The sequence below is a fragment of the Anolis carolinensis genome, chromosome 3, assembly GCF_035594765.1.
Source record: "Anolis carolinensis isolate JA03-04 chromosome 3, rAnoCar3.1.pri, whole genome shotgun sequence".
In the NCBI taxonomy this organism is placed as follows: domain Eukaryota; kingdom Metazoa; phylum Chordata; class Lepidosauria; order Squamata; family Dactyloidae; genus Anolis; species Anolis carolinensis.
Genome location: NC_085843.1, coordinates 205313456 through 205341395, shown reverse-complemented (window position 1 = coordinate 205341395; position 27940 = coordinate 205313456). Strand labels below are relative to the sequence as shown.

At 40.3% G+C, this 27940-nt stretch overlaps 1 protein-coding gene across 7 annotated transcripts in view; it reads right to left on the bottom strand.

Moving 5' to 3' along the window:
• Nucleotides 1-1780: 1780 nt before the first annotated feature.
• adgra1 (adhesion G protein-coupled receptor A1) overlaps nucleotides 1781-27940 on the bottom strand; it is a 492840-nt gene continuing 466680 nt past the window's right edge. For 4 of the 7 annotated variants that reach the window (XM_062976121.1, XM_062976119.1, XM_062976120.1 and 1 more), the window contains 2 exons: nucleotides 20226-20327; nucleotides 1781-13287 (listed from right to left, as the gene is read on the bottom strand). In XM_062976121.1, coding sequence (XP_062832191.1) covers nucleotides 12063-13287; nucleotides 20226-20327 — 1327 coding nt within the window. In that variant the 3' untranslated portion in view covers nucleotides 1781-12062. The remainder of the gene's footprint in view (nucleotides 13288-20225; nucleotides 20328-27940) is intronic. The other 3 variants (XM_008116740.3, XM_008116739.3, XM_062976123.1) reach the window with 1 other exon arrangement.

Sequence of the window (27940 nt, the reverse complement as noted above, 5' to 3'; positions counted from 1 at the left end):
GATCCCTCTCCTTTTCCCCATTTCTTTGCTTAAAGCTTCTTGGGAAGGCTGTGAAGAGGAAGAGGTTTGCAAGGGAGATCCAGCATGGGCACCAACGCTTCGAATTGGAAGGTTAAATTCGAAGCGCTAAACCACCTCGGAACCCTGTTCGGAACACAAAATAAATACGATTTTATTACGATTAATGACAATTCCGATAAATTCACCCATGCCTATCTGTGAAATCTCTTCCAACTCTATGATTCTATGACTCACAGTGGGCAGTAGGGTTAGATAGTCTGAATGATCTGAAGTATCCTCCCTCTGTACCTACATATCCTGACCTCCCAGTGATGTGCACTGATACTCTGGGATGTTTCTCCATCTCTTCCTCTTTCCACAAGGCCTTTCTTGACCTTCCAAAATGTAGCTAGGTTAGATCACCTTGAGTAACTATCCTTTCTTAGCACCCTTCCAGACAAGCCCTATACTCTAGAACAGGGGTCCCCAAACTTTTTAAACAGGGGGCCAGTTCACGATCCTTCGGACCATTAGAGGGCCGGACTATAGTTGGCCACCGAGCAATAAATAATAATAATAATAACAACAACAATAATAATAATAAGAGGGTTGGAAGAGACCCTTTGGGCCATTGAGTCCAATCCCCCTTTGCCTTTGTGCACCGAAAGCACAAGCAAAGCACCCCTGACAGATGGCCACCCAGAATCAATGTTAATAATAATAATAATAATAATAATAATGGTTGTAACAGAAGAAGAGACCCCTTGGGTCATTTAGCCCAACCCCCTTCTGCCTTTGTGCCATGGGGGCCGGATAAATGGCTTCGATGGGCCGCATCCGGCCCCCGGGCCTTAGTTTGGGGATCCCTGCTCTAGAATCTGATCTCAGGTTTTCTTTTTATCCCAGATTATTTGGCAGGGCAGACTCATAATCTAGTTTAAAGCAGAAAATCTGGGATCAGATCCTGGGATACAGAGCCTGTCTGGAATGGCCCTCTGAATGGAGTTCCTACAATAAATCTTAGAATTTTTTTTCCTCCATGCTATTGGCATTTTTGCTCCTTAAAATAAGATCTCTAACTACTTGTGAACAATTTAGGAGAATCTGTTTTAGTCACTGGTGGAAACAAAACATTGAGATCAAAGCTTCACTAGATCTAGTTGAGCTTCTCTAGGCATTTGTAATCATTGACTTCTCTCAACCTGAGTGCTCAATGCTTCTCTGAGGCTTCTGACACATTTGATTTTGCTACAGATTTATTTTACAGTTTGATGAAAGCTGGAACAAGGTGACCCTCCATCACAGACTGCAAAAGAAGCTTAGGGGTGGCCTTGGGCGATTATATCAGCTGCACCTCAACTTCGTAATCTTATTTTCTCTCAGAAAAAATAGGTCATCATCAGAAAACCAATTCCCCATCAGTGCCTACAGGGCCTTTGCTGTCAGTAAATTTGTCTCCTCTGTCTTCTCTTTCTGTACAAAAAGGAAATAAAATAAGATTCATTTTGAAGAAAAGATCCAAATTATTAGCAATCAAATCACTATTTCTATTAGTGCCATAAATGTGGAGAATGGGATTTGATACATTATTAAAGTATCTTTTCTATCATACAGTGATAGTACATGCTTTCTGGAAAAGGACCACAGTGTAAATTAAAAGGACACTGTATTTTTGTTGTACTATTGATGAAAATGGCATATCCCCCCGCCCTCAAGCACTGGATGAGCAAATACAGCTGCTCAGGACCTAGAAAACAATGGACTGCTCACACAAGATAAATATATTTGGTGAACATGTTTAATATTACAGTAGAATATGCCAGAATTTCATCTCATCTGAAAGCCAAACATAATAGTAGGAAAAGAACATTATTGCTAAAATGATAATGAAGGGACACAGTTGGTTGTTGCTCACATAAGGAAAATAAATTGCTCTCATTTTGGTAACAGAGGACAGCATTGCATCAGGAAATATAAATCTCAAATTGTTACGATGATTGGTAAAGCCGAATTGCCTTAAATGTATTTTAATTATTTTATATCTGGCCCTATGACGAAGATTGCTTACGAACAGACAGCTTTTGTTGAAGCTTGCCTTGGTTTTTGTTTTTGGCTTTTTGTTTCATTTGGCTCTGTCTCTCTAAATCGCACTGTGATTTGAAGCCAGGGTTCATGCTTTGTCATAGAAAAGAGCATTAGTTTCCATGACTCATGCAGAGCCTAAATATGCATATTGTAGTGAGCTAAAGGGTTAGACTTCATGAATGACCAGATTGTCCAATTTTGTGTGGGTGCAAGAAAGAAGCAGAAAGAGTCCTTGGGATGTGAAATAACACCCCCATCAGTGCAATTAATCCCGTTTTTCTCATTCCCTGTCTCCCTTGTTTGACTTTTCCAAGATGTCAGAGTAAAAACTTTTTGCATTTAGTACCTCTAACCCTTGCGACAAAGAGTGTGGAAATACAAGTAATTAGCAGCAAGTAAAAATGGAGGATTGAAATTACATTAAAGGATATTGTTCTCTCCATCAATCTATTGGATGGAAACATCTATTGGATGGAAAACCTGTTACACAACTTGACAGATCTAGGCATAGTGCAGTGTATTGATTCACAGGAATTTTTTCTCTTCAGTCTGGATGAAAATGGGTACGTTTGCTTCTAAGAATTAGTTTAGAGACATATCAGTCTTGTAGCGACAGTAGGGGAGAATGTGCAATGAAGCCTTTAGATGTTATTAAGAATTCACTTTGCATCCCTGCCTGACTTTAAAAGTCATAACAACTGATTCTTGTGGCTTGTGGCTTGGAAATAAAATGACCCCAGATACAGTTTTCATTCTCTTGAGTTGGATAAAACACATATAACAGTAAGCATAGCTAGAAAAAAAATAGGGAATCAGTTTGAGAATTACAATCTTTTTCTTTACTGGGATGCTGTGAGTTTTCCGAGCTGTATGACCATGTTCCAGAAGCATTCTCTTCTGACGTTCTACTTGATTTCTGCATCAAATGAGAGTCAACTGAGACAACGGGCACATTCCGGTGGATTTTAAAAGCCAGGAACTTACAGATTTTGTTCATGTTCTTTCTGATTTTATTTTGGAAATTTGTACTTTTTTTATCCCAGGATATTTTCTGTCAACTCCTAGTACTAATAGAAACTTTTTATATCGGCTCTCCAGGTTCATCTTATTTTGACCCAGTTTTTAAAAAGGAACGAACAGGAACAAAATTTACTACATTGCCATCAATTTGGAAGTGATGTTTAATTTTTTAGAAATATATGTTATTTTATATATGGGCTGGGCTGAGGCACAGCTGGTTATTAGCCAGCTCCAATAAATCACTACTGACCAAGAGGTCATGAGTTCAAAGCCAGCCTGCGTTGGAGTGAGCGCCCAACCATTAAAAAATATCTCAACTTGTTGTTGACCTAAACAACCCAAAAGATAGTTGCATCTATCAAGTAGGAAAATTTAGGTACTGCTTATGCAGGGAGGCTAATTTAACTAATTTCCAACACCATAAATATCATCCAGCAGCATGCAGAAAAGAATGAGGAAACAATCCATCAAGGACTCGGTGTCACAGTGGATGATGAAGCAGGAGCTCCCTCTGTGGCCGGAATCGAGCATACCTCATGAAGCCTGGAAGCTGGAAAAAATGTTAAATTGCCTCTGTGTCTTCGTCTCTGTTTCTGTCTGTATATGTAATGGCATTGAATGTTTTCCATGTATGTTTACATTGTGATCCTCCACTGTGATCCTTCGGTGTGAGAAGGGAGGAATAGAAGTACTGTAAATAAATAAATTTTATATCTGTCGCCATAATCCCAAATGGTGGTCTATAATCAAGCTGTATTTTCCTCTCTCTCCTATACATACTTGTTCCCCAAGCAGTGAGCATGTGGATGTTGTTGCTTAATGGAGACAGAATATCACCAAGGGCTCCAAAACTTCTTGAATCCCATTATGTTGTGGAGCTGCTTCATAGCTTCCGTTGACTGTTTTTCCTTATGGGAGCTGTCTCTTTTAATGAACAAAGCAAGAATGACTCTGTGGCTGATGGAGCTGAGCGTTAAAATGTTTTTTTTAATCCTCTGACACTCAGAATGTACAATTGCTCACAGGAATGGATGAACCTCAAAAGTGTGTGCATGGAGAGGAATAGCAAATCATGTCAAAGGGAAAATGTGAATTGTTATGGTGCTAACATTGATATTGTCACTGCTCCAGTTTAGATGATATCTATCAACACAGCAACAACCAAAGCTCAAATTATAGCTCAAAGTGTAACGATTACAGTGTGCTGTGATGGAAAGTTTTTCTTGCAGCCTCGACCACTTTGAAGAAGAATGGAGGGATAAGAGGATATAAGTAGAAAGTAAGAATGATGGAAATACTATGGTTGTAGATGATGAACGGAGGTATAATATTTGAGCAGTCCTAACCAAGGTGACAGATTCCATTATAGTACTGTTGCTGTTTATAAACATGTGAAAAGAAGACTATGACCAGAATCTTATGTATAGAATATGTGTGCTTTATGTACATATATATCCCCTTTTGACTTGGACTGTTCTTTAAAGCCTCTTGTGTTCTACATAAAATGCCCCTCTTGGGCAACAGTCAAATCTTATGGGGCTGCTGCCATAGTAGAAGGTGTGGAGAAAGAGGAAAGCAATGAGTCTTCATAGTTTCTTATTCTCCTGCAATTTTCTGGAGAAAGGTTGCTGCGTGAAGTGGTGGTAGAAGGCAAGTAACTACATTGTAGAGCACTATATCCTCTAACATTTCAGACAGAAACTGGGACAAATATGGACAAGCAACCTCACTCCTGCTTCTCTAAGTACAAACTACTTTTGAATTTGAACTCAGTCTGAGGCAATGGAGGTAAGCTGAAGAAAAGGTGGAAAGTGGGAGGACAGAGAAATTAGGACATTTTCGAAGTAGCTAAAAAAATAGATGGCAGAGGATTAATCCAGGCTGTCCCTATAAAACTGGGACAGAGTATGGAACACCATGTAGGATCTCATCTTGTATTTGTTAATTAAAATCTTGCTGGAATGTAAGTGGACAAAATGACAAACTAACATGTCCAAACCCACAGTGGGGAATCTAGTGCTTATTTAACTACAGATGTCATCACAAAGGGCAGATTTTGGAGGCATATACCAGCTCCATCCTACTTCAACCACAGAGCATGATGGCTCCCATCAAACGATGCTAGGGGGAGGCTCCGTAATTGATTTGGGTGGAGCTGGCACATGCCACTACTGTGGCAACACAGGAAGCTTCCCGTGTTGCTATTAGAAGCAATGGTGGGAAGCAGCATGCTCCACGCTCCCTCTCCCCATGGGATTACCAAAAATTGGAGCCAGGAGATGCAGGGTGTAGGGCGCTGGGTTCCCCATGCCCCCCTACAGTGTGGGGAGATTCCGTTGGCCATGTGACAAGGTAGAAGGAACCGTAGGGATCTAGTGCTTATTTCTTAAGGAATTTCTTAAGATGCTAAAAGACAGACAAAAAGTCCAATTTTTAAAGGAAAAGGTCTAGAATAAGGTCTTCCTGTCGCTACAAAGAACCAAATTTCAAGAGTTTGTGAACTACCCACTTCTAAACCATTTGCTGGGGAAATGAAGAAAAAGATCAAAACTGGAGATTACTTAGCAGACCCGTAGCCAGGATTTTGATTCGGGGCGGGGGGGGGGGGGGAGCTGAATCTGAGTGACAGAGGATCTACCCTAGCAAACCTTTTGTATCGTTATCCCAATACCCCCATGCATATGGGATATATTGAGCATGGTGATCAGATCATGATATGAATAAACATAACAGTACGAGTAAGGCCTACTCGCAGACCACCCTGAGAATTTCGGGGGAGGGGGGGTTGAAGCCCCTCAAGCCCCCCCCCCCCCGCTACATACTTAGGGTTGCTATTTGCCCGTTAAATTATTTAGGAATTCCTGGTTCAGAAATTTTAGATTGGTTCTAAGTAGGCCACTGAGGAAAACCTTAATCAAAGCCCTGTACAGACAGTCCCTAAGTTACGAACAACTCCTAAGTTCTGTAGGTTTGTTCTTAAGTTTACTTTGTATGTAAGTTGGGACAGGAAATTTTTTAAGTGCAATTCCACACACACAGAAACACACACACACACACACACAAATATCTTTGGTTAACACCCCTGTGGCCTTTTTTTTTTGGCTAACTGTGTCCCTGTTCAAAAAATTTCCCCTCACTTTTGATGGGAGATAACTTTCCCCCATAATAACTCTTTCAGGAGTGAATTTCCCTTCTTAAGGGTACATTACCTGTTCTCCTACCCCCATTCCTAACTATAAGTCATTTTTAAGTTGGATGTTTGTAACTCAGGAATGGCCTGTACCAATAAACAGTTTCCACAGAATGCACCTCAGGGCCCTTCCAGACAGGCAGAGCCGGTCCAACAATGAGGTGAATTAAGCGGTCACTTTGGGTGCAAAACATACGGGGGCGCAGTCGAGACTGCTTTTTCTGTTGATTTGTTGTAAAACATGATGTTTTGGTGCTTAATTTGTAAAATCTTAATGTAATTTGATGTTTAATGGGCTTTTCCTTAATCCCTCCATATTATCCAACATTTTCGCTTATCCAACGCTTTTATTTTTCAGTGACTGGTTTGGGGGGGGGCGCGAAATTCTGTTCACCTACACTTGAAAAATACCTAGGGCCGGCTCTGCAGACAGGCCCTATATCCCAGGATCTGATCCCAGGTTTTCTGCTTTAAACTTGATTATATGAGTCCCCACTGCCAGATAATCTGAGATAAACAGAAAACCTGGAATCAGATCCTGGAATAAAAGGCCTGTCTGGAAGGGCTCTCAGTTTTTGGTTCTTTTGCTTATGGTCCTTCCACAGGAATGATATAAAGTCAGCTCCAACCTTAAAACATTACCAAAAGTAACTGTTTCTGCCTCCAGTCATTCAAATAATGTTGAAAAGCTTTGCAGAGATAGCATCTTAGGATCTGAGGGCCCTTCCACACAGCCATATAACCCAGAATAATTCTGGCAAATAATTCACAGTCTCTACTTTGAACTGGATTATCTGAGTGGATACAGCTGTGTGGAAGTGACCTCAAACAACGGAAATAATCAAAGCAGACAACTGGAAAGGTTCTATTCAGTTGGTCACCAGAACACATTGAAATCATCTAATATTTCTGCAATTTCCTTCTCAAGGATTGCTAGGGAAAGCCTCTATCCTTTCCTTTGGTGGAGGAAATATAAGACCATGGATTTCGTAATAATCTGGTGTAGTTACTTATATCGCAGCTCACAAGGGTTTTGATTAATTCATCCTGCATTTTAAAACTTTTCTAAGTTGCCGTAAGAAGATTTACTAGTGTTCTAGCTTTCTGTGGAGAAAACATTTTCTGGCATCATTTGATTGCCAAGTGGGAAGAAGTAAAAATGGTGGAACTGCTATTCTTTGGGTATATATCTAAAAAAAACAATGTTTATCCCCTTGGCTTTGGAGAAACAAACCAGATTCTTCAGACATACAACAAGCAAGCCACAACAGAAGGCCTGTGGTTTGTTTAGCTGACTCCTATCCTCTTGGGTCTTAGGTTTGTTTGCTTGCTGAGAAACTTGTCAGTGTGCATTAGCATTGTCCATCATCACTGATTTTGCCTTGTTACAATGGCCAGCCTTCCATCCCAAATGCTATGGATCTGAAAGAACAGCATCAAGCATCTGCTGGATTTAGGGGAGATCTACAGTGGAGAGTTAATGCATTTTGACACAACTTTACAGCCATGACTCATTGCTATGAAATCATGGGACTGCACCAGCACTCTTTGCAGAGAAAGCTAAACGCCATGTAAAGCTATAACTCCCATGATCCCATAGCATTGAGCTATGGTGGCTAAAATAATGTCACTCTGTATTCATTCTACAGTGTAGATGCACCCTTAATACTTTCACCACCGACATCCCCCTTTCTTTGTGTACTATATCTTTTTATATTGTAAATTAGAGGGCAGAGATCTGTCAAATTGCAAGCCACTCATATAAAGTGTCATGTACTCTGATGGCACTGCATAAACAATATACAATAGTCTCATTCTGTACTGCATGTGAAGTTTAAAACAATGTTGTTCAGCAGTTCACTCAGACCAAAAATAAAAACAAAGTGTTGGTATGTTACAGGAGCATTATACAGTATTATATATGCAATACAGAGAGCCGCCCACAATTTTCATGGCCAAAGAAATAAGAATTTTGTTGGACTGATGTTTACAAAGAATAAATGTGGTCTTACTTTGAAGTTCTAATGAGAGGGATTATTAGCCTAGCTATGTGAAGCCTCATGTTTCTGGGAATTTGATTCTCCACTTCAATAGGAATAAGGACAAATGCTTAAAGAAAGGCACAGACATTTTCTGAACTTCCATCTGAAATTCCAAGAACTAAGAAATCAATATAGCAAGAGATAAAGTATATTGAAATTGACTTTGTTACCATCTAAAAAAGGAAAACAAAACAAAACAAAGAGTCAAAAGCACAAAAGGAATGTGGATCACATCTCATGTTATAAAATGTTTTCAATTTATTTCATGTATAATATCATGTTCTCCTACTCTGCAATTATACTGTATATTATTTTCTAAAAAAATTGCAAACAGATTATTGCATAACATTGTTTTTCAAATTAGCCCGGAAATATTTGCTAACTCCATATTCAGACACAATACGAAAGGTGTATCAATACTGAATGTTAGTTTTCAAGAGAGGTTTATGACAGCAGCTCTTTTGTGGAAAGCAGCACCCATTTAATTATATTGGTTCTTTGTTGTTTTTTGTCAGACAGGACAACATCGGCAATAGAAACACAAACCGGAGAACTTCAATGAATGTGTTCCTGAGCCGTGACAATTTCACTTGGATCTCAGCGTGTGTGTGGACTATTTTGCATAATTCTAGAGATCTTCTAGGACTTAGCTATTACAGAGTATTATAAATATTACTGAGACACAGAGATGTGGCATCTAACATATCTAAGCCTATATAGTTGCACCGATGTTGTGGAATGAGTAATGTATACATGAAAGAAAAAGAATGATGAAAAAGAAAATAATTATGCACACAATGTAAAATACTATATTTTAGTTTTGAGACAGTCCAAGCATATACAGCATATACACAATAAAGCTCAGGATATTATCTTTTTTTCCTTTTGTATCATCTAAAAGAAGCAATCATGAATTCAAAATTCAACACCCACTTAGTGCATTCTGCTTTGTTCACCTTTGAAAGACACACAGAAACATACACGCTCACACACGCATACGCTCACACATACACACACAATGGATACATTATTTTCTGTAATTTACAATATATATATTTATATGAATTTTATAAAAATACAGAAAAGAAAAGAGGAAATTCCTTGCACTCAGATACTGAGCATTAACCCTTTTGAGTACTAATTCCCACCTGCAAACACTGCAGAACACATTCATCTGACACTCGGTTGTTTTTTTAATAACATTCTAAAAATTATAATCATAATCTGTTATGTACACTGTAAGGACATTTTTACATAGCCTAAAATGGAGGGATTCATAACATGCTGATTAAGGAACACAGTGACTTGAACCCTATAGACCTTGACAAATAAAATCCCATTTCCCAGGGAACTGCCTAACCTTGCCTTAACCTAGTAATATCCAGATATGTCAGACTGTAATGCACAGCTGTTCTAGCTAGTCAGACACATCTGGGTGACACCAGATTAGGAAAGTTGGGCCTAAATTGTAAGCAATGTATGAGGTCTCTGATAGAGCTTGTGTGATATGTCTATACATTTGTTCTTAATGGCCATATAATGTTGTGCTTGTTCCTTCTTTCCTTTTAAACAATTCCTTGAAATACTTTTCTTCCCATAATGATTGATTGACTTTTGTGGTTTTCTTTTTTATTAGCTGTATAGTCCCATTCGCATTATGTCACCATTTTATAGCCAGACTCTTTATTTTTTTTAAAAAATATATAAGGGCAATTACAATTCTATTTTCTACTGTGAGTTGGGGCTTTGTGTCCAGATGTTCATGGATATCTATTTTTTAAAAACTCTCTTTGCCCAAAGCCTTGTGAATAGAGAATGTCGCCGACCCTAAAGTGGCCAAGAGTTGAGCAGAATAAATCAATAAAAAATCCTACTGTTGAAGGTCAAATTTTCATAGAAATACAAAGACAACCCTGCATTTGTTTTGGCAGATGACTGAAAGGCATGGGAAAGAAGGGGCATTAACTGAAAATGAAGAATAAATAAAATAAATAACATAAATATATATATTTTAAAAAATTAAATCCCTCTACAGTGCAATCCTATCATGTGTCTTACTCACTTCAGAATTGCAGGCTTAAAGTGGTGTTGCATTTCCTCAGCAGACTATGAATTGACTACTTTGGTATTATTATTGTGAATAATAATTGATTGGGTTAAACCCTTATGCCGGCAGGACTGCTGACTGAAAGGTCAGCGGTTCGAATCCGGGGAGTGGGGTGAGCTCCTGTCTGTCAGCTCCAGCTTCCCACGCAGGGACATGAGAGAAGCTTCCCACAGGATGGGAAAACATCCGGGGTGTCTCCTGAGCAATGTCCTTGCAGATGGCCAATTCTCTCACACCAGAAGCGATTTGCAGTTTCTTAAGTTGCTCCTGACACACAAAAAAATTGTGAAAGAAAACTGAATGTACCAGTCTTCCCCTTCTCTGAACCAAAGTAAGCAAACAACCCATCCAGAGTGAGATGCTTTTGACTTCCAGTGCTCTTCAATAGGGAAGACCTAAGCAAGTCAACAGTTTATTTATTTCCCATTAAATTCTATTGGTCCTCCAATTCTTTTACTTGGGTTCGATAGTGCCCTAACTAATTTCTTAAGTAAATGATTGCAAGTTGGCTGTTATCCTCCAAGAGACAATGATAAAACTCTACTTTAGTTTTAGAAGACAGTGGTAGGAGAGCTTGCAGGCTGCTTCCAAGCGGCATACTTAGAGAGGAGTGAAGTTTGTGAAGACAGCTGCTAGTACACTGCACAGTGCCACATATAATGAATAGTGCATGCTCGGTAGAGACATTAGAGTGGACCCTTATTAAAGCTATCATATAACCTTATACAAAGGATTGTGCCACTTAAACTAGTGCAGTAGTGCTTTTTCCCTTCCTTTTCCTAGATTGATAATGCTCTAGATTAAGATCCACATGGATAGTCACAGCCTGTTATAATAGGGGGTTTTCTTCATCATCATCATTTTACACATGGATCACTAGAAAACAGCAAGTGGTGTCATTCTGATGGGTGTCATGCAAACAAAAGCAATCATTAGAATAATAATAAAAAACCGAAAGAAATACAATCAATACAGCACCATAGATGTTTAACAAGGACATTACCTAGTATTTCTCTCCAACAGATGAGATGTAACAGCAACTGTACACTATATGGTTTCACAGGCTACAGAAGATCATTAAAGGCAGTATCACTTTTGTAGGTCTAAATAGCTGTGTTTGTTTGTTTATGAAATCCTCCTTTTCCTACTAGAATTTTAGAAATCAAATTTATTGTGACATTTAAAAAAAAATTAACCCAAGAAGGTTGCGATGCTGATCTGTGTCTCCTGTCAGATGCTAATGCAATTTCAAAAAATAATAAATGGGCAATGTGTTGCAACAAAAACATATTGCCTCGTATTCTGCTCCCTAGGTTGACTTGTACATTTCCACCACCATCATTTCTTTAGCAATAATTGTGAGGCTGCCAATGCTTTTTAAAGCCTCTAATTAAGAAAGCAATAGGTTGAAAACCTGCCCAATTTACTGATGTATACACAAACATGTAGAATCCGATTCAGTTTAGAAGAAAAACAAAGGTCAACAATGTGAAATCCGATGTGTGCCTACTCACAAGTAAACCCCAATGGATTAATCTGAGCTTACTCCCAGGTAAGAGTATATAGACTTGCAGTCTGAGATGGTCTTAGATGCAAAAGGGACAGCACAGCACACCAACTACACAGTAGTTTCATTCTTCCAAGGGCCAGTTTTGATATTCCCTGTACTATCTGAGCTGTAGACCATGGCTTCATGCAGGTTCCCCTTTAAAATCCCATTGTGACTGGTTGTACTAAATGGCAAGGACTGTGTCCGCGGATGCATCTCAAAATGAGCTGCATGGTGCACTATTGTCTCACTTTCTGGCATTTTAGCACAGCTGTAGATCACAGTACTTGCATCGCTGCTTTCAGGCTGGCTGAGGGTAGGATATGGATCATTTTTTGCACAGCATGGCCGCCTGTGGCCTGACTGACTATCGTGGGTACTGTGTGGACTGTCTGTGTGGGAGCTGTGAATACTGCCATCAATGCTGGAAGGAATATGGTATGCATACTCTCTTTCCCCCGCAGACCGATGCCGGCTGAAGTACCGTGGCTTAGTTCTGCTTTTCAGGCATCGGTGAATGTGCATGTTGGGCCTGAAAGTCCCCTCATTGTGTACATGGATGTGAGCTTCATCTTCCAGGAGTTGATCACAGTGCATTTTCGCACAGCAGGGCGTGACTGGCGAAAGACAGTTGACATGGTTCTGAACAGCTTGCAGATTGGTAAGTTTGCAGTGACTAGCAGCTGGGTGGTTGAAAACAGCAGATTTACCAGGACAGGGTGATTCCTGAAGACATGGGGCATGGACTTGACTCTCCCCATTGACATTAACCTTTGGCCGGACGTTAACTTGCACAGAGTATGTGTTTCTTTTAGACGGGCAACAAGACCACCAGCAATGCCACACATCATCTCGCTTTGCACAGTGATGGATGAGGATGAAAAGCCCCAAGGTCACACAAAATGCTCCATATAGACAGCTGAAGATCATATCCAAGAAATGTCCTTGGGAAACAGCAAGGGCACCAAAGGTCCAAGTGGCTGTAAACAAGAACAACGTGAATGCAGCAGCTCGAAGCTGAGCCTTAAAGGAGTGCTCGTTTTCCAGCAAGGAAGAAGAAATCATGGAGCAAGTAGCCTGGGAGACAGATCCTGTGTCTGTGATGTGACTATGGCCAACCTCAGGGCTGGCCAGTCTCTGCTGATCTTCTGTCCTTTCCTTCAATTCATATTTGCGTTCTGGATGGCGCCTCAACTGTACATATGTGCAGAGGAAATAAATGCAGGTGACCAGGATAATAAATGCAACTGGTCCATAGAACGCACCAAGGCTTGGCTCCCATGCCATCCAGCAGCTGGAACAGAAAAAGAAACAAACCCAGGAGATTTAAACAACATGGCATCCAACAAGTAATTCTGAGTCCAGACTTTCTACAAGTACAGCATGAAAACTAGTATGTTATAACATATTGTCCTAAATTGTTTAGAACATGAGACAGCTATTCAATTCATCATCTTTGAAGGAGCCCTTTGAGGTGTAATGGGTTAAACCTTGTGCTGGCAGGACTTCTGACCAAAAGGTCTGCAGTTCGAATCTGGAGATTGGGGTGAGTTCCTGTCTGTCAGCTCTAGCTCGCCATGCAGGGACATGAGAGAAGCCTCACACAGGATGGTAAAACATCAAAAACATCTGGCCGTCCCCTGGGCAAAGTCCTTGCAGACAGCCAATTCTCTTACACCAGAAGTGACTTGCAGTTTCTCAAGTTGCTCCTGACGCACACAAAAATATGTTTGAAACTATGATGAATTGGGGGGAGGGGGGCAGGATGTTTGTCATTGCCTTCTTTTGAGGCTAGGGGACTTATCCAAGACGACTCAGTGCGTCTTGTGGCTGACTGATGATGCAAATCTTCATCTCTGAGATACCTATTCCTATATTCAAACTGTTACATTGTGCTCACGTTTATTCTAACAACTGAAGAATAACAAAGCAATGGGTTATAATGATCTTACCTGATCACAGAGGTCTCTCAGAAGTCACCTTAAACCACCTCATAAAAACCTTGTAGCCTGAAAAGTGACTCAGAGCACTCCCACACAGCCCTATATCCCAGAATATCAAGGAAGAAAATCCCACAATATCCGCTTTGAACTGGGTTACTTGAGTCCACACTTTCATATATTCCAGTTCAAAGCAAATCATATGGGATTTTATTCAACTGTGTGGAAGAGGCCAGACAAATGCTTTGTGCAGATGGAGAGCATCTTGCCATTTGGGGCTTGCTGTTTCCTACCCTGTATATGTGTGTGTGAAATCAGTTCTTTGTATTGTCTTCTTGCACTATAGAGAGTTGAATGTATAGGGACAGAAGGAAAGAAAGTAGTAGTTGCAGAATGGAAGATTGGCAAGCCAACTGAGAGAAAGGCCCAGCAACATTACTAGCTGGGCAGAAGGAGAACCATTCTCAAACTTCTCTTTCAGCTGACTAACTGGCATGTCAGTGCTAAGTGGGAGGATGACCTAGTTATCATGGATGCCTCATCGGTGTCCACTTAGTGTTGGGAAGAGAGAGGTTATTTTGGAGGAGAAGGGAAACAGGCTTTCTCTGATCACTATATGTATACGGTGGACTAAGATGTAGTGAAGAGTGTTACGTTTAAGTTAAGACTAAAGTGGGGTAGAAGATCAAGGCCAAGGCAGGGTGAAAAATCAGGTTAATGCAATGACTGAGAGAGAACCTGAACTCCCAGACAGAAAAACTTGGATCATTGAACTTCCAAATTCCTGTATGTGCCTAAACAGGAGGTGTCTTAGCTTTCCATAATATTTATTTATTTATTTATTTATTTATTTACAGTATTTATATTCTGCCCTTCTCACCCCGAAGGGGACTCAGGGCGGATCACATTACATATATAAGGCAAACATTCAATGCCTTTAACATAGAACAAGGACAAGATAAACATGATGTTCTCACATGTGTCTCAGTATGGTGTAGTGATTAAAGTATTAACATTAAAGCTCATCTCCCCAATGCATCATGAAACTCACTAGATAAGCAAATGATTCACTCTTTCCCTTCCTCTCTCTTGTGCTTTTTGACTGACCTGTCATGGTGAGGGAGAGGAAGAGGACAGCCAGACATACACTGTCCTAAGCGAACTTTAGGAAAACAGGATTGGAAGAAACAAAACAAATGGTTATTAAAACTCCTTGACAGTAAATAGACTGAAGGTGTGTGCTTTCCATCTTTCGGGAGTTCTTTAGTTGTATATGGCTCATGATAGGGAGGTTGGACTAAATGACCCTTGTGGTCCTTTCCAGGTAGCAGGTGATCTGACAGCCACCCCTTAGTATCTCCTGCAGAATCACAGAGAGCAGGCTGGTGGTCTCCTTTTGGTCTGTACAAAGCAGCCATTTAGTGGATGCATGTTTTTGCTCTTGAAAAACAAACATATTTGAATCCATCCTTTCTCACTCACATGTCAAACTAGCCAGGTGTTTTTACTTAGAATCTAAAACTTAAAAAAAAGATAAACAGTTTTGTCTGATCAAAACAACATGTGGCTCTGTACGCATTCCTGACAAAGTTTCAACATCTGCACAGTTTATACCAAGTAAAAGTGGAGCAATCCCCAGTGGAACCGTCTCTCTTAGGATGCTGTTATTTTCAAGAGGAACCTCATCATGGACCACTTCAAAAATCAGTTCCATAAAGAATACGCTGAAGTCAGGGCATCTACATTTTTATGTAGTAACATTATTAAAAATGAATAAGGCACACAACATTGCCGTGCAGTTGCTCAGTTTGGAGCTTTTTCTCTCTCCTCAGCAATTTTATCATTCTCCCGGCTTGGCTTCTCACATTGTGATATCTGGTATGGATTGCCTGTGATTAAAGTGATTAAGCAAAAGCAGCATAGACTCTGCAGCACTGCCAAAGGGAAGGCCTTTCACAAATTTATGAACATAAATAATCAGATCTTTTAATACCCTGTTGATTATAAGTGATTTTATAATCACAATCATTGAAATAAAGATGTTTTTAATATGACAGAATTTCCAGTATAACCCCCATTCTGTTTAGCAGAATCGGCCAAAGCTCTTCACTTATCTGGTGCCTGCTTCTAAAAGGAGTTTATTGAAAATGTTTTCATAAAGCCAAAACATAATTTGCTTTATTTCTTCCCTCCTGTTACAAATACAGTGGCACAGGATATGCCAAAGAATTACTGAAGGGTTTTCCTCACCACTTTACCATGAAATTAAATACGCACAAAGATACAAACATACCGTATTTATTCATAACTTATACAAATTGAGTCTTCCTTATCCAAAATGCTTGGGACATTAAGTTTTAGAATTTAGCCATTTGGAACAGCTGTTTTTGCATGTATATAGTTAATGAGATATGGGGTAAAGGGGGTTAGCTACACATCCAGTGCCCACTGAACCCCTTCTCAGGGGTCCTCACACCATCACAGTCAGAAATACAATATGGAGAACAAGAAGAGGGTGAAGCGGGGAGCACTTACACACTGCCCCTTCAAATAACAATGTATAGGGCTCTCAGCTCACTTTCCACCCTTTTAGTAATGTAGACTGGAAGAGAGAGGAAATCTCCCCCATGAGTTTTTTTCACTTTCACTGGGCTGGATACAGATGGTGGCCAATAGAGTCACTTAACATGCATGGGCCATTTCCAAGCCTGTTTCCATTGGCAGGTGCTAGGCATATTAACCCCCTTCCCCAAAGGCAAAAGTAGGTGGCTGGTAGAAAAAGTTTCAGGTTTTGGAGTATTTCAGATTTCTGATTTCCAGATAAGGAAGACTCAATCTGTATAATCATCCTTTTATTCAATGATTTCTTGGCAGCATACATGACGTTCCTGCTAGGGTTGTCCATATGTTCGTAAAAATTCTCCTACCGTAATTATTTCGTATTGTTCCCATTTTTTGACACGAGTATTGAAACGTTTTCCCTGGGCGCAACTGGCAATGTAATACGATCCATCGTTGGCCCATTCTGTAATTGTGTCTTAAAATTTTCGTTAATTTTTTTCCTCCAAATTTTTTTTAATATTTTTTAAATATTATTATTTTATTTTTTTTTGTTTCTGCAACCTAACATGAACGGGAGCCTAGCGCAGCCTAACATGGCTCCCGCTCCCTGCCAATCAGAGTCTTCCACGATGGCTAAAAAAGGTGGGGGCTAAATCGCCTCCGCATGGAGCCAAGCCATTCTGGGTTGGGATACCGAGGAGAGAGGGTGGTTCACGCGCGCCATGAAGCTGAGAGGGCAAAGTGACTGGGGGTAGAGGGTTGTTGCTGCTTAGATATTGTGTTGGGGGGAAATTGGCTTGGGGCTTGGGGCAGAGTCCTTGCTGTGGATGTTGGGAATTTTTTTTCCAAAGGAGTCTGCGTCCCTCCCTGCTAGTGCTGAGCTTTGGGTTGGTTCCTTCTCCTGAGGTAGACCTTTTGCCTTTCTATTTTTCCTTTTTTGGAATAAAGCAATCACCCCATAAGCCTTTCTTTCCAAGCCTTAAAAGGAGGGAGCTTGAAAATTATAGTTTTCTAAGCACATCTGCATCCCTGTAAGCGCTGAACTTCCCGCCAAGGCATTGCTTCCCTTACGCTCCATTTCTATCCCCAAGCCTTGGGCTGAGTTTTATTTCTGCAATCACAAAGTCAGACATTGATTTGATTCAATAGAGAGTCCACGGCAATTTATAGTTTCCAAAGGACGTTGCCAATCCTGTCAAGGCATTGCTTGGCGTGTGCTGCATTTCTAATCCAAAGTCCTCAGCCAGAGTTTCATTTCTGCAATCACAAGGTCAGCCAGTGGCACCATTGATAAAAAGGTTCAAAGGCAATTTATAGTTTCCAAAGGACGTTGCCAATCTTGTCAAGGCATTGCTTGGCGTGTGCTGCATTTCTAATCCAAAGTCTACACAAGTAGAAGAGGGACTTTTACAGTGATAAGAACCCAATTGAACAGGAAATAAGACTTTCAAACCAGGAACAGGTTTCTTCAAATATTGAAAAATAGTGTATTATAAAGTTATGAAAATTCGCCAAAAATCTTAGGAGACAGGAAACATTCTGTAATTTGTTGAGCAAAGAGTGTGGAATGTGTTCTCCCACTGTACCAAATTTGATGAGAATAGCTCAAGAAATGAGGGCGGGAGACCCCCAGAAAAGTCCCCCCCCCCGGTTTCCTGTTTTTTGGCGATTGCGCATGCCATTTTAGAAACATTACGAATTTTCGGAAATATCCGAAAATTTTGGGTGAAACATTTAGAAATAATTCCTACATCGAAGAGCCGGCACCCCCTACTTTAGAAACGAGAATTGAAACATTTTTTCCATCGATCGGACAAGCCTAGTTCCTGCCACCCATTTATTCTCAAAACAACTGTTTGAAGTAGGTCTACCTGAGACTGTCCTTTCAAGGTCACCTGCTGAATCCATGGGTTAAATAATATCAGATCTGTGAAAGCAGAGCTCTGTTGTGTGAATTGGCATAGTCACTGAAATCTAGATTTAGAGCATAATGCTTATGTTTCACTTTTTAATTGGCAGTCTGCATGTTTTGCAAATGCCCTGCTCTCTGAAGGGTCATTGAGGCCATGCCTGAACACCTTTAGGCATATTTTAAAAAGCCCAGCAGGGTGTAAAGTTTAAAAGGTAAATTAAATTACACCAAGATACAATCTTGTACAGCCTTGGGCTTCTGCTGTAGGTGAATGCTTTACAGATCACTCCTAGAGAGCATTGACACAATTGCCAGAAAGCTGTGCACCCTCCAGCACTTCACAGTTGAAAACTGGAACAAGGGTGGCTAAGCAATATCAGAGTATGGCCAAGCAACAAGAGGACTGACATTATTAATAGAACAGAGCGACTATTTTAAACAGATAACCCCTGGACATTCTGGATAGAGTTTAGGAAAGATAGCAAAAAGGAAAAAAAAGTAAACAAATACAAGTACTTCGTATTTGTGTATTTATTGGGCAACCTACTCTTTTCATTATTAGCATGGCTAATAATAATTGGAGAAAGGAGCATACGTATATTGAACTATTTTTCATGCTCTTTTGTTTTAGAAATGTGGTGAGTCGGCCTTAACCCTGGAAGACCAGATAACCTTGAAGTTCATGGAAATTTAGGTCATAACAAATGTATTAGCTCTTCAGGTAATATTAAGGAACAGGTCTCTGCTCACTAGAGAAAGACCCACAACAAGATGCTGCAGTAGGTCTTACAATTCAGGCCTCATGGATAGGGACGAATTTTCAGGCATGGAATTATATGGGGGAGGGATTTGTTCTGGAGAATGAGAATACATTTCATTTTATTTCATGTATTTCATCATCTCACAAGATTGCTCAAGGCTGAATGAGTATATATTTTATCCTCTATTTCATCATTAGAGCAGTCCCATGAGACAGCCAAACTAAGTAACAATGAATGACATGTTCATAGCCACATAAGTTGGGATTTGAAGCTGAGTTTCTACAGTTCTGGAGCCCTTTTACACCACCCAGTTAGATTGCCTTGATTCCACTTTAATTGTGAAAGCAACATCCTATGGAGTCCTAGGATTGGTAGCTGAGGGAAAGTATTTATAATCCTCTTCACCAAATAATAACCCCAGGATATCATAGGGTGGAACATGGCAGTCAGAGCAGAATGATAGTATTATGGGTGTGCATAACAGTGTATCACATAGAGGTAGCTACTTTGGGACCAATACAGGAAAAATGTGGGATATAAGTTAATCAACAAATAAAAAAGTGTGAAAGGCTCCCTTGGCTGGCATTCAAAACACTACTCCACAGTGGCTTTCCTTTCATTCTTCTTGAAACATATTTCAACTATGTCATAGTGGAACAGATTAATCCCATGTATTAAATTATTTAGAGCTTCAGTTGGCAAATTTCCTTTCTCCCTCTCTTCTCTAATCCATGCAACATATCCTAAGATTTTGCATTTCAAGTGCTCTCCATTTGAGTCTCCTAAGTTTTTTTCTATCTTATTACAGGTTAAATTGCCATCAGTTAGTCTCAGTACCTATGGTAATTGTTGGATAATGTTTGGTTCCTTAACAGTCTTCTTTTTCTTTACAAGTTTGTACATTATTGTATATCATGGGTGTCCCCAAATAATGTAAGAACTACTGCTTTGTTTTGGGGCAGTCCTCTGTTGTTTCCAAAGCGATATGTACTGAATGTGCTGTTACAGGGAATGATGAGGGTGCCCGATAGCTGGAAAACATTATTGATATACTTACAACTGGGCTCCTGCGTAGCTTTTTATCCCATAATTATTTATGTTGGTTGCTGCTGTAATTCCACAGATAATAAACGGAACGCCTCCACTAATCAGATAAAACCTGTGAAAACATAATATTGACAAGTCAATTTGTTCAATTTCAAGTAAATGGCATTCTTTGTAAAAAAAAAAATTTCATACTCAAAACAGCACAATGTCCACTAAGACCTAACTTTTACATGTCCACTGAAATCATAAATACTCATTACCATGCTAAGAGATAGAAATTGTAGTCATGAGGCATTACCTAAGAAGGAACACAATTAATTTGTAAGCTGAGTACCATTTCCAGACTATATTTATGTTAGAGGGCAGGCATAACATCCCTAGATGGGTTCCCATGCTTGGAAGCCTTTACTTCTGCCTTCACGCCTTTTATAAGTATGCAGAAGCATTGCTGCCTAAATTCCAGATGTAGAGAAGCTGAAAAGTAGGAGTGGCGTTGGGGCAAGAAATAGTCCATCACTCCAAAAGATTTAAAAGCTATATATATGTAATGTACATAATTAGGACCAAGTTAACAACAAAACCACTGGACCAAATGCCACCAAATTTGGCCACAATACACCAACACATCCAAGGTATATCCTTCACTCAACCCTTCCCCTGCAAAAAGATTGCCCTATATCTATTTTTCACTTTCCCCCCTCCCTTTTCAGCTGGAATGGTACAGTCCCCTCTTTTCCCTTCACTCTGTACACTTGCCCTGAGAGGGTCAACTGTGTTTACAGCTGAAGGGGGGAGCCGAGCGTGTGGAGAAGAGCAGATCGAGAGAGAGTCAGCTGCCAGGGCTGTTCTTCTTGGAGGGGCTTCCCTCCCTCTGCACACACACACACAGGAACACATAGACAATTAGAAAGTGTGTGTGTGTGTGTGGGGGGGGGGGGAGATGAGGAAGAGCCGTTCTCCCACTGGCTGCCAGTCAGAAGGGTAGGTCCCACCACCTTTAGACCCAGCCCCCTTTGTGTCATAGCAACCCCCTCAGCCATAATGGCGCCCAGGGGACAGGCAGGGTTCACTTAGGCCTATTCCACACTGCCTATAAAATGCAAATTACCTTATTTTAACCGGATTATATGGCAGTGTAGACTCAAGGCCCTTCCATACAGTTATATAATCCAAAATGTTAAGGCACATAAACCACAGTATCTGCTTTGAACTGGATTATCTTGAGCCCACACTGCCATATAATCCGGTTCAGTGTGGATTTTATACAGCTGTGTAGAAGGGGCCTCATATAATCCAGTTCAAAGCAGATAATATAAGATTATAAATATAATATACAATAGTTACTGTGGTATGATAATACAGAACAATATAATCTCTAAAATCAGGACAGTAAATAAAGAGCAACACTCTGAAAACAGGAATTCCAGAAAGAATACAATCAGGGCGAGCTAATACCTCCCAGCAAAAGATTCCCCCAGGGAGGAAGCAGCCAAGCTTTGAAGCTGCAAGGCCATTAAATGCTAATCAAGGTGACAAATTGCAGCATTCATACTTGCCGCAATGAGACTATTCATTTCTATTCAACCTAGCCAACCAAGGATTCCACAAGGTAGAAACCAGCCAGGCTTGCAAGCAGCATGGTTATTCAATGCCATTGAACCTGGCCAACCAAGATTTCCTCTAGATAGAAAACCCCCAGGCTTTGAAGCCACGAGGCTACTCTGTCCCATTCAACCTGGCCTAGCAAGGATGCCCTATGTAGAAAGCTGCAGGTTTTTAAGCTGCAAGACTATTCAGTACAATTCAAGCTGGCCAAACATAGATTCCCCTACACAGCTAGGCATTGAAGCTGCAAGGCTATTCAGTGCAATTTAACCAGATTAACAAAGGATTAACCTTGATAGAAGGTGGCCAGGCTTTGAAGCAGCAATACTACTCTACTATTGAAGCTGACCAACCAAAGATTCCCCTAGGTAGCAAGCAGCCAGGCTTAGAAGTAGTGAGGTTATTCATTGCAATTCTAGAAGCCCAACCATTCCCCTAGAATGCAAGTACCCAGCCTTCCAAGCAGCAAGCCTATTCCATTGTATTCCAGCTCACCAAACAAAGATTCCCATAAGAAGAAAATGGCCAGGCTTTGAAGTTGCAAGGCTATTCACTGCTATTCCACTTGGCCAACAAAGAATTCCCATAAGCCACAGCAATGCGTGGCTAGGCACAGCTAGTCTGGTATATCAAACAAAACACCAAGATTAAATATCCAAGGGCCATGGCATAACTACTAGTAATTCAAACACACCATGTAAATCTATAGTTGCCAGATATAGCTGAAATAAAGAAACAGTGTGTCACTTGGTAAACCGATCTGCTGAACATGAACACACACAATAGAAGCTCTCGGATGCCACCCAGTTCCCCATGAAAGGTACTCAATCACACATCCATCTCCCAATGACATAAAACTACTATGCCAAATAAAACAAAGAGTGTGAAGCAAGAAGAAATTCATCTCTACTCTCAAAAAGAAGGACATGAGTCTCACTTACAACATATACCTCCAAATCATGGGAAAAGGGTGCTTTGCATTTTGCTATCTCTGCTGTTCTCAAAATGTACACATAAAACAAGATAAGCAATCATACATCATCAGTTTTGACACAGTCACACAAAGGCCCTTTCCACACAGCTGAATAAAATCCCACATTATCTCCTTTGAACTGGGATATATGGCAGTGTGGACTACAGTTCAAAGTAGATATTATGGGTTATTCTGCCTTGATATTCTGGGTTTTATGGCTGTGTGGAAGGGCCCATTGAAACACATGAGACCAGTAGGTATTAAGACTTTGATCCGCACAATGTGGGGGCAAAGCTGGAACAGCATCCTTCCAATATGAATTCCACCATTCCCATGACATTTTCCTTCAACTTTCACATTTCTGGCATTGAAGTAACTTAAAACATCAGTTTAGCCTTTAGAAATATCCTTTGGGCATCCAAATAAAATGTCAGGCAAAGACACCAAGAGAATGCTCACATAGCAAATGTAACAGATGGAGAAGTGAATGATTTTCAATGTCTCACTCTCTGAAGTGCAAAGAATTTGGGAAACAAATCCGTATCTGGGATGGTGGAATCCATATCTGGGTGGACAGTACTCTCATTTTACTGTCAATGAGGTGTAAAAATCCCACCATACATTTCACTTAAGGCCCTACAAATATATAGAGCACAGACCACTTCATCACATTCACTAAATTCCACTGAGTGCTACATTTAAAATCCAGGAAGCCACTGCTCCCACCACATTAGTTTGGCTTTAAGTGTAGGAGAGAGCATTCTTTGCGTATTTTTAAGCATGGTGGCCAGCAGTCTTTTACAACGTTTGGTGGGGAACTGGATTTTTTGAAATCATCTGAAAGTTTGGCCTTTTTTGTAATGTAGTGGCATTTGTTTTTCCCAGGTTGAAAATGTGGGAGGGGAAGTTGTGGGAGGAGCTAAACCACCCACTCCGGTAAGGAAGAGTTCCGTTGCCGCCATTATCTTTTCCTCACGGAGCAAGTTGCCAAAACAATTTATATCTTTTTAAAAGCCTTCCAGAGAGAGAGAGGAGAGGGGGAGGGGGAGGAAGGCAGCCAATCAGTCGCTGTCAGAGAGAGAAAGAGAGAGACAGGAACAGAGAGACAGAGACAGAGGGGGGGGGAGAGAGAGGAAGAACACAGCCGATAACTGTCAGAGAGAGAGAGAGGGAGAGAGAGGGAGAGGGAGAGGGAGAGGGAGAGGGAGAGAGAGAGAGAGGGAGAGGGAGAGGGAGAGGGAGAGGGGGAGAGGGGAATAGCCCTGCTGCTTCAAAGCCTGGCTGCAATAATGCTATCAAGGAAGTATCCAGATCTTTGAGATTCAGAAGCTGGATTTCATTTCACCCACATCTCTGGCAGGCACCCTCAGAGGCAAGTGGGACTGTTGCAATTGTCAGGGCTGCCTTTCAGGGCTGTCTGGCCATGTTTCAGAAGCATTATCTCATTATTATCAGAGGCAAATGGGAATTTTGAAACTGGCCACCTTGGTTAGCATTGAATAGCCTTGCAGCTTCAAAGCCTGGCTGCAATTCTGCAATGATCCAAGTATCCAGATCTTTGGGATTCAGAAGCTGGATTATATGGCAGTGCTTATGGGGCCCTAGATAATGTCACTTCAAGATAAAATTCCTTGGGGATAAGGCCCAGTGAGTTGAATTAAACTCTAGCACCTTTCAGAGCTGTCTAGGCAGTGTTCCAGGAACATTATCTCATTATCTGAGGCAAGAGGGAAGGTTTCAACTGGCCACCTTGATTGGCATTGAATAGCCTTGTAGCTTCAAAGCCTGGCTGCAATTATGCTATTATTCAATTATCCCTATGAATGAAGTCCATAGTTATAAAAATCTGTTGGGAATCTATTGAGCTGTTAGACTCAAAATAACCCCCCTCTTGGGGTGATTCTTCAAAAATACAGCAGAATGGCAGAACCACGTTTCATAAATAGCAGAAACTTATGTGTAGTGAGCTGGGAGAAGCCTTTCTTCCTTAGGATGGCAAAGGATTGCAGAGTCTTAATTATAGGTTCAAAATCATTTATTGTGGTAAAAAGAAATCCACTGTAGATAGAAAAAGGTTCTTGGAGCTAACTAGCTCTCTAGGCTAGCTTCTAAGGAAAGTAAGAAGTAAAAAATAACAAAATATCTAAATAGCTACATTTTGCCTTGAGGAGGGCAAAATGTGGCCTCTCAGGTAGGAGACAAAGGCAGGAAGAGGAGCCAAAATGGGGCTGACCATGTGGTCAAAGCCTTGGGGCAATTAAAATTCCAAAGATAGGGCAAGTTACCTCGTCCCTCAAAAGATCACATTATACGACAGCAAGGTAGGGAAATGAAGATAAACAGGATAACAAGGGTGGAAACAACAAAGGCCTTTCTAGGCATGCATGGGAATACAGAGAGGATTCCCTCATCTAATTCTATCCTCTACCTAACTACTTGAGACTTGTGTAGTCCAGGATGACAACCAACAAAATCTCCCATGTCCCAGGTAAGCAATTATTTTGATTTAAAGCATACCTTATTTCAATTTTATATCACACATAGTATAGTAGAAACTGAAGTGGGGATGTTGAAATGTTTCAGGTACCAATAATTTAACAGCATTGGGTTTTGAGTTTGTAGATGTCAGTGTGTGGGAATGATTTTGATGAAAGCATGGGCTCTTTGTGGATATAGTTCTGTACTAAAGCTGGATAATACACAGAGAGGTTGGGTGAGAATCAATGTTAGCTTCCAAATCCATGGACAACCTTTAGTTAGTGGCTCAGCATTACCACCACTATATCACCTAGCCTCAAAGGTAAGAGGCAGTGCCAACTCTTATTTTATTTCTCACTCTCAATATCCTGGATTGGTACTGTGAGAGGAAATTAAAATGGCAGTAGCAAAGCACAAGGATAAAAGACTAAAGGGAAGGATCAAGGCCTGGCAACCAAGACCTGGCAGCTAGTCAAAATGGCTGATAAGAGAGCTGACTGGCCATGACCCACAAAGCAATTTAACAACAAAAATTGATGGTACAATTTTGAGAAGAATAAAAGAAAGTTTAGGTGATCAATGGCCAGCTTTTGAAGCTCGGTTCTTCAGAAATCATAGCATAAAATCATTTCAAGATTATTTTACAACTGCAAGCTGATCATTGATTCTGGGATCACAAAAATATATTTTCACAAAGTTGCTGTTCTGACAAGTGAATTTATCAGTTGCTTATGCAAGAACTACTGGCTGTACTTTTTCTTCCTCTCTCTATGCCCCCCCCCCCCAATTATTATTTATTTGCAACTTGTATGCAAGTCAATAATGAAGTGCATGACATCACACACTTAACTGGATAACTACCACTTATTTAATTCTGGAAATCAGGCTCATCCAAGTGTATGGAATGTATATTAATAATTGCCATAATTAAGCAAATCATTACTTCAGTTTGTCATTAAGCTAAATCTGTTTCCCAGGAAATGTGTGTGTGTTCTGATTTTACTTTCCCTAAAGCCAACATAGTGCGGCTCACAAGTATATTTCAATTCTGGATTAAATTCTCCTCACCTAAACACTGTCAAGGCAAAGCCTACCATAGCAGAAACTGTTCTATGCCCTTTTCTGCTCCCAAAGAGCCAACATCTTTTTTAATTAGATTAGTTTGGTCAGAAGCCTGAGGTGTTTTCAGACAAATACAGACTGAATAATTTTTCAATATTTAATATTTCAAAATACTATTTTATGGTATTTTACAATACTATTCAACTGTAATTGCTCTCAAGATAATTCACAATAACAACATCAGTTTTAACAGAGTATCCACTGCTTTTGCTGTTTCTCTTTTTGCTAAATTCTGGGACTCTTAAAAAGTAAAAAGTAACTCTTCCAAGCTCTGCGATGCTCTTCTGAGTCATTATCCCTGTTGCCAGGTCATCACTTCTGCATCTATTAGGATTGCCAGTATGAAAACTGGAAAGGGCTGCTGTTCTTTTAATGCTTGTGCATTAGAGGAAATTTTAGCAGCTATTGTTTTTCACACACTCATGTAAAAAGTAACACCTATTGAAATCTATTGTTTTATACAACCTTTAAAGTACAAGTCTTCACTCTGGCAATTTTAGCTGATGCTGAATCAGCTAGTCCCATTGGCAGGCAGTCCCCATGTTACAAACAAGGTAGGGTCTGTAGGTTCTTAAGTTGAATTTGTATGTAAGTTGGAACAGGGACATTTTTAAAGAGTAACTCCAGCCAAACATATATATTTGTAAGCTTTGGATAGCAAAGGGAAGGCTTAATACCCCCGGTGGACTGTCTGTAAATATATAGATCACCCAAGACTAGCAGTGGTGATGGATTTTGCTTCTCCGGAAAAAGAAACAGCTTATGAATAGGACCAAATTGATCTTTTTGAATATTATGCTGGAAGTACATTTCACTATCTTCAAAAGCCTCTGAATCAGAGGGAAATGGGGGAAGTTTATGGGATGGAAGAATGTGTTTAGAACAGCATGGGTATATTTCAAGCTGCAGAATTTACATGGTTATTGTTTTAAGCTAGAATGGTAAGGCCCAACAACTGTAAATCCAGCTGCAAAATGATAGCATGGAGGATGAAACCAAAATCAAAATGCCCTATTTCAGAAGTGGGCAACTGAATTAGATCTGAGTCAGGCCTGGGGGCCATTGTGATAACCCAGGCACATGGCACACCCAAAATATATATATAGAAACCTAAGGTAGCCAGAAGACTCTTGTTCTCAAAAAATGGGCATTTTTAAAATGTCAAACAGTACTAGGATATTTGAAACTAATTTAAAATAAGACATCACCTGAGATATGTACTTCTGGCACAGCCAGGGAGTAATAATGAAGCAGGATGGGAACAAAGATGGAGTATTCCAACACCTCTTCACCTCCCATCTTAGGCAGGAGTAATGCTCATCTGTTTTTAGGAAACTTACAGATGGTCATAAATGTAATAGCACTCGAGTGAAGCAGTATCTAGTATTCAGAGGCATTCTGCATTTGATCCTAGAGGCAGCATATAGCTATTATGACTCATTGTTATCCATAACCTCATTGTCCATATGTTTCAATTACTCCTCTTTTATATCCATCCAAATGGATGAACAACACGACATCTTATAGACATGAATTCCATTGTTATA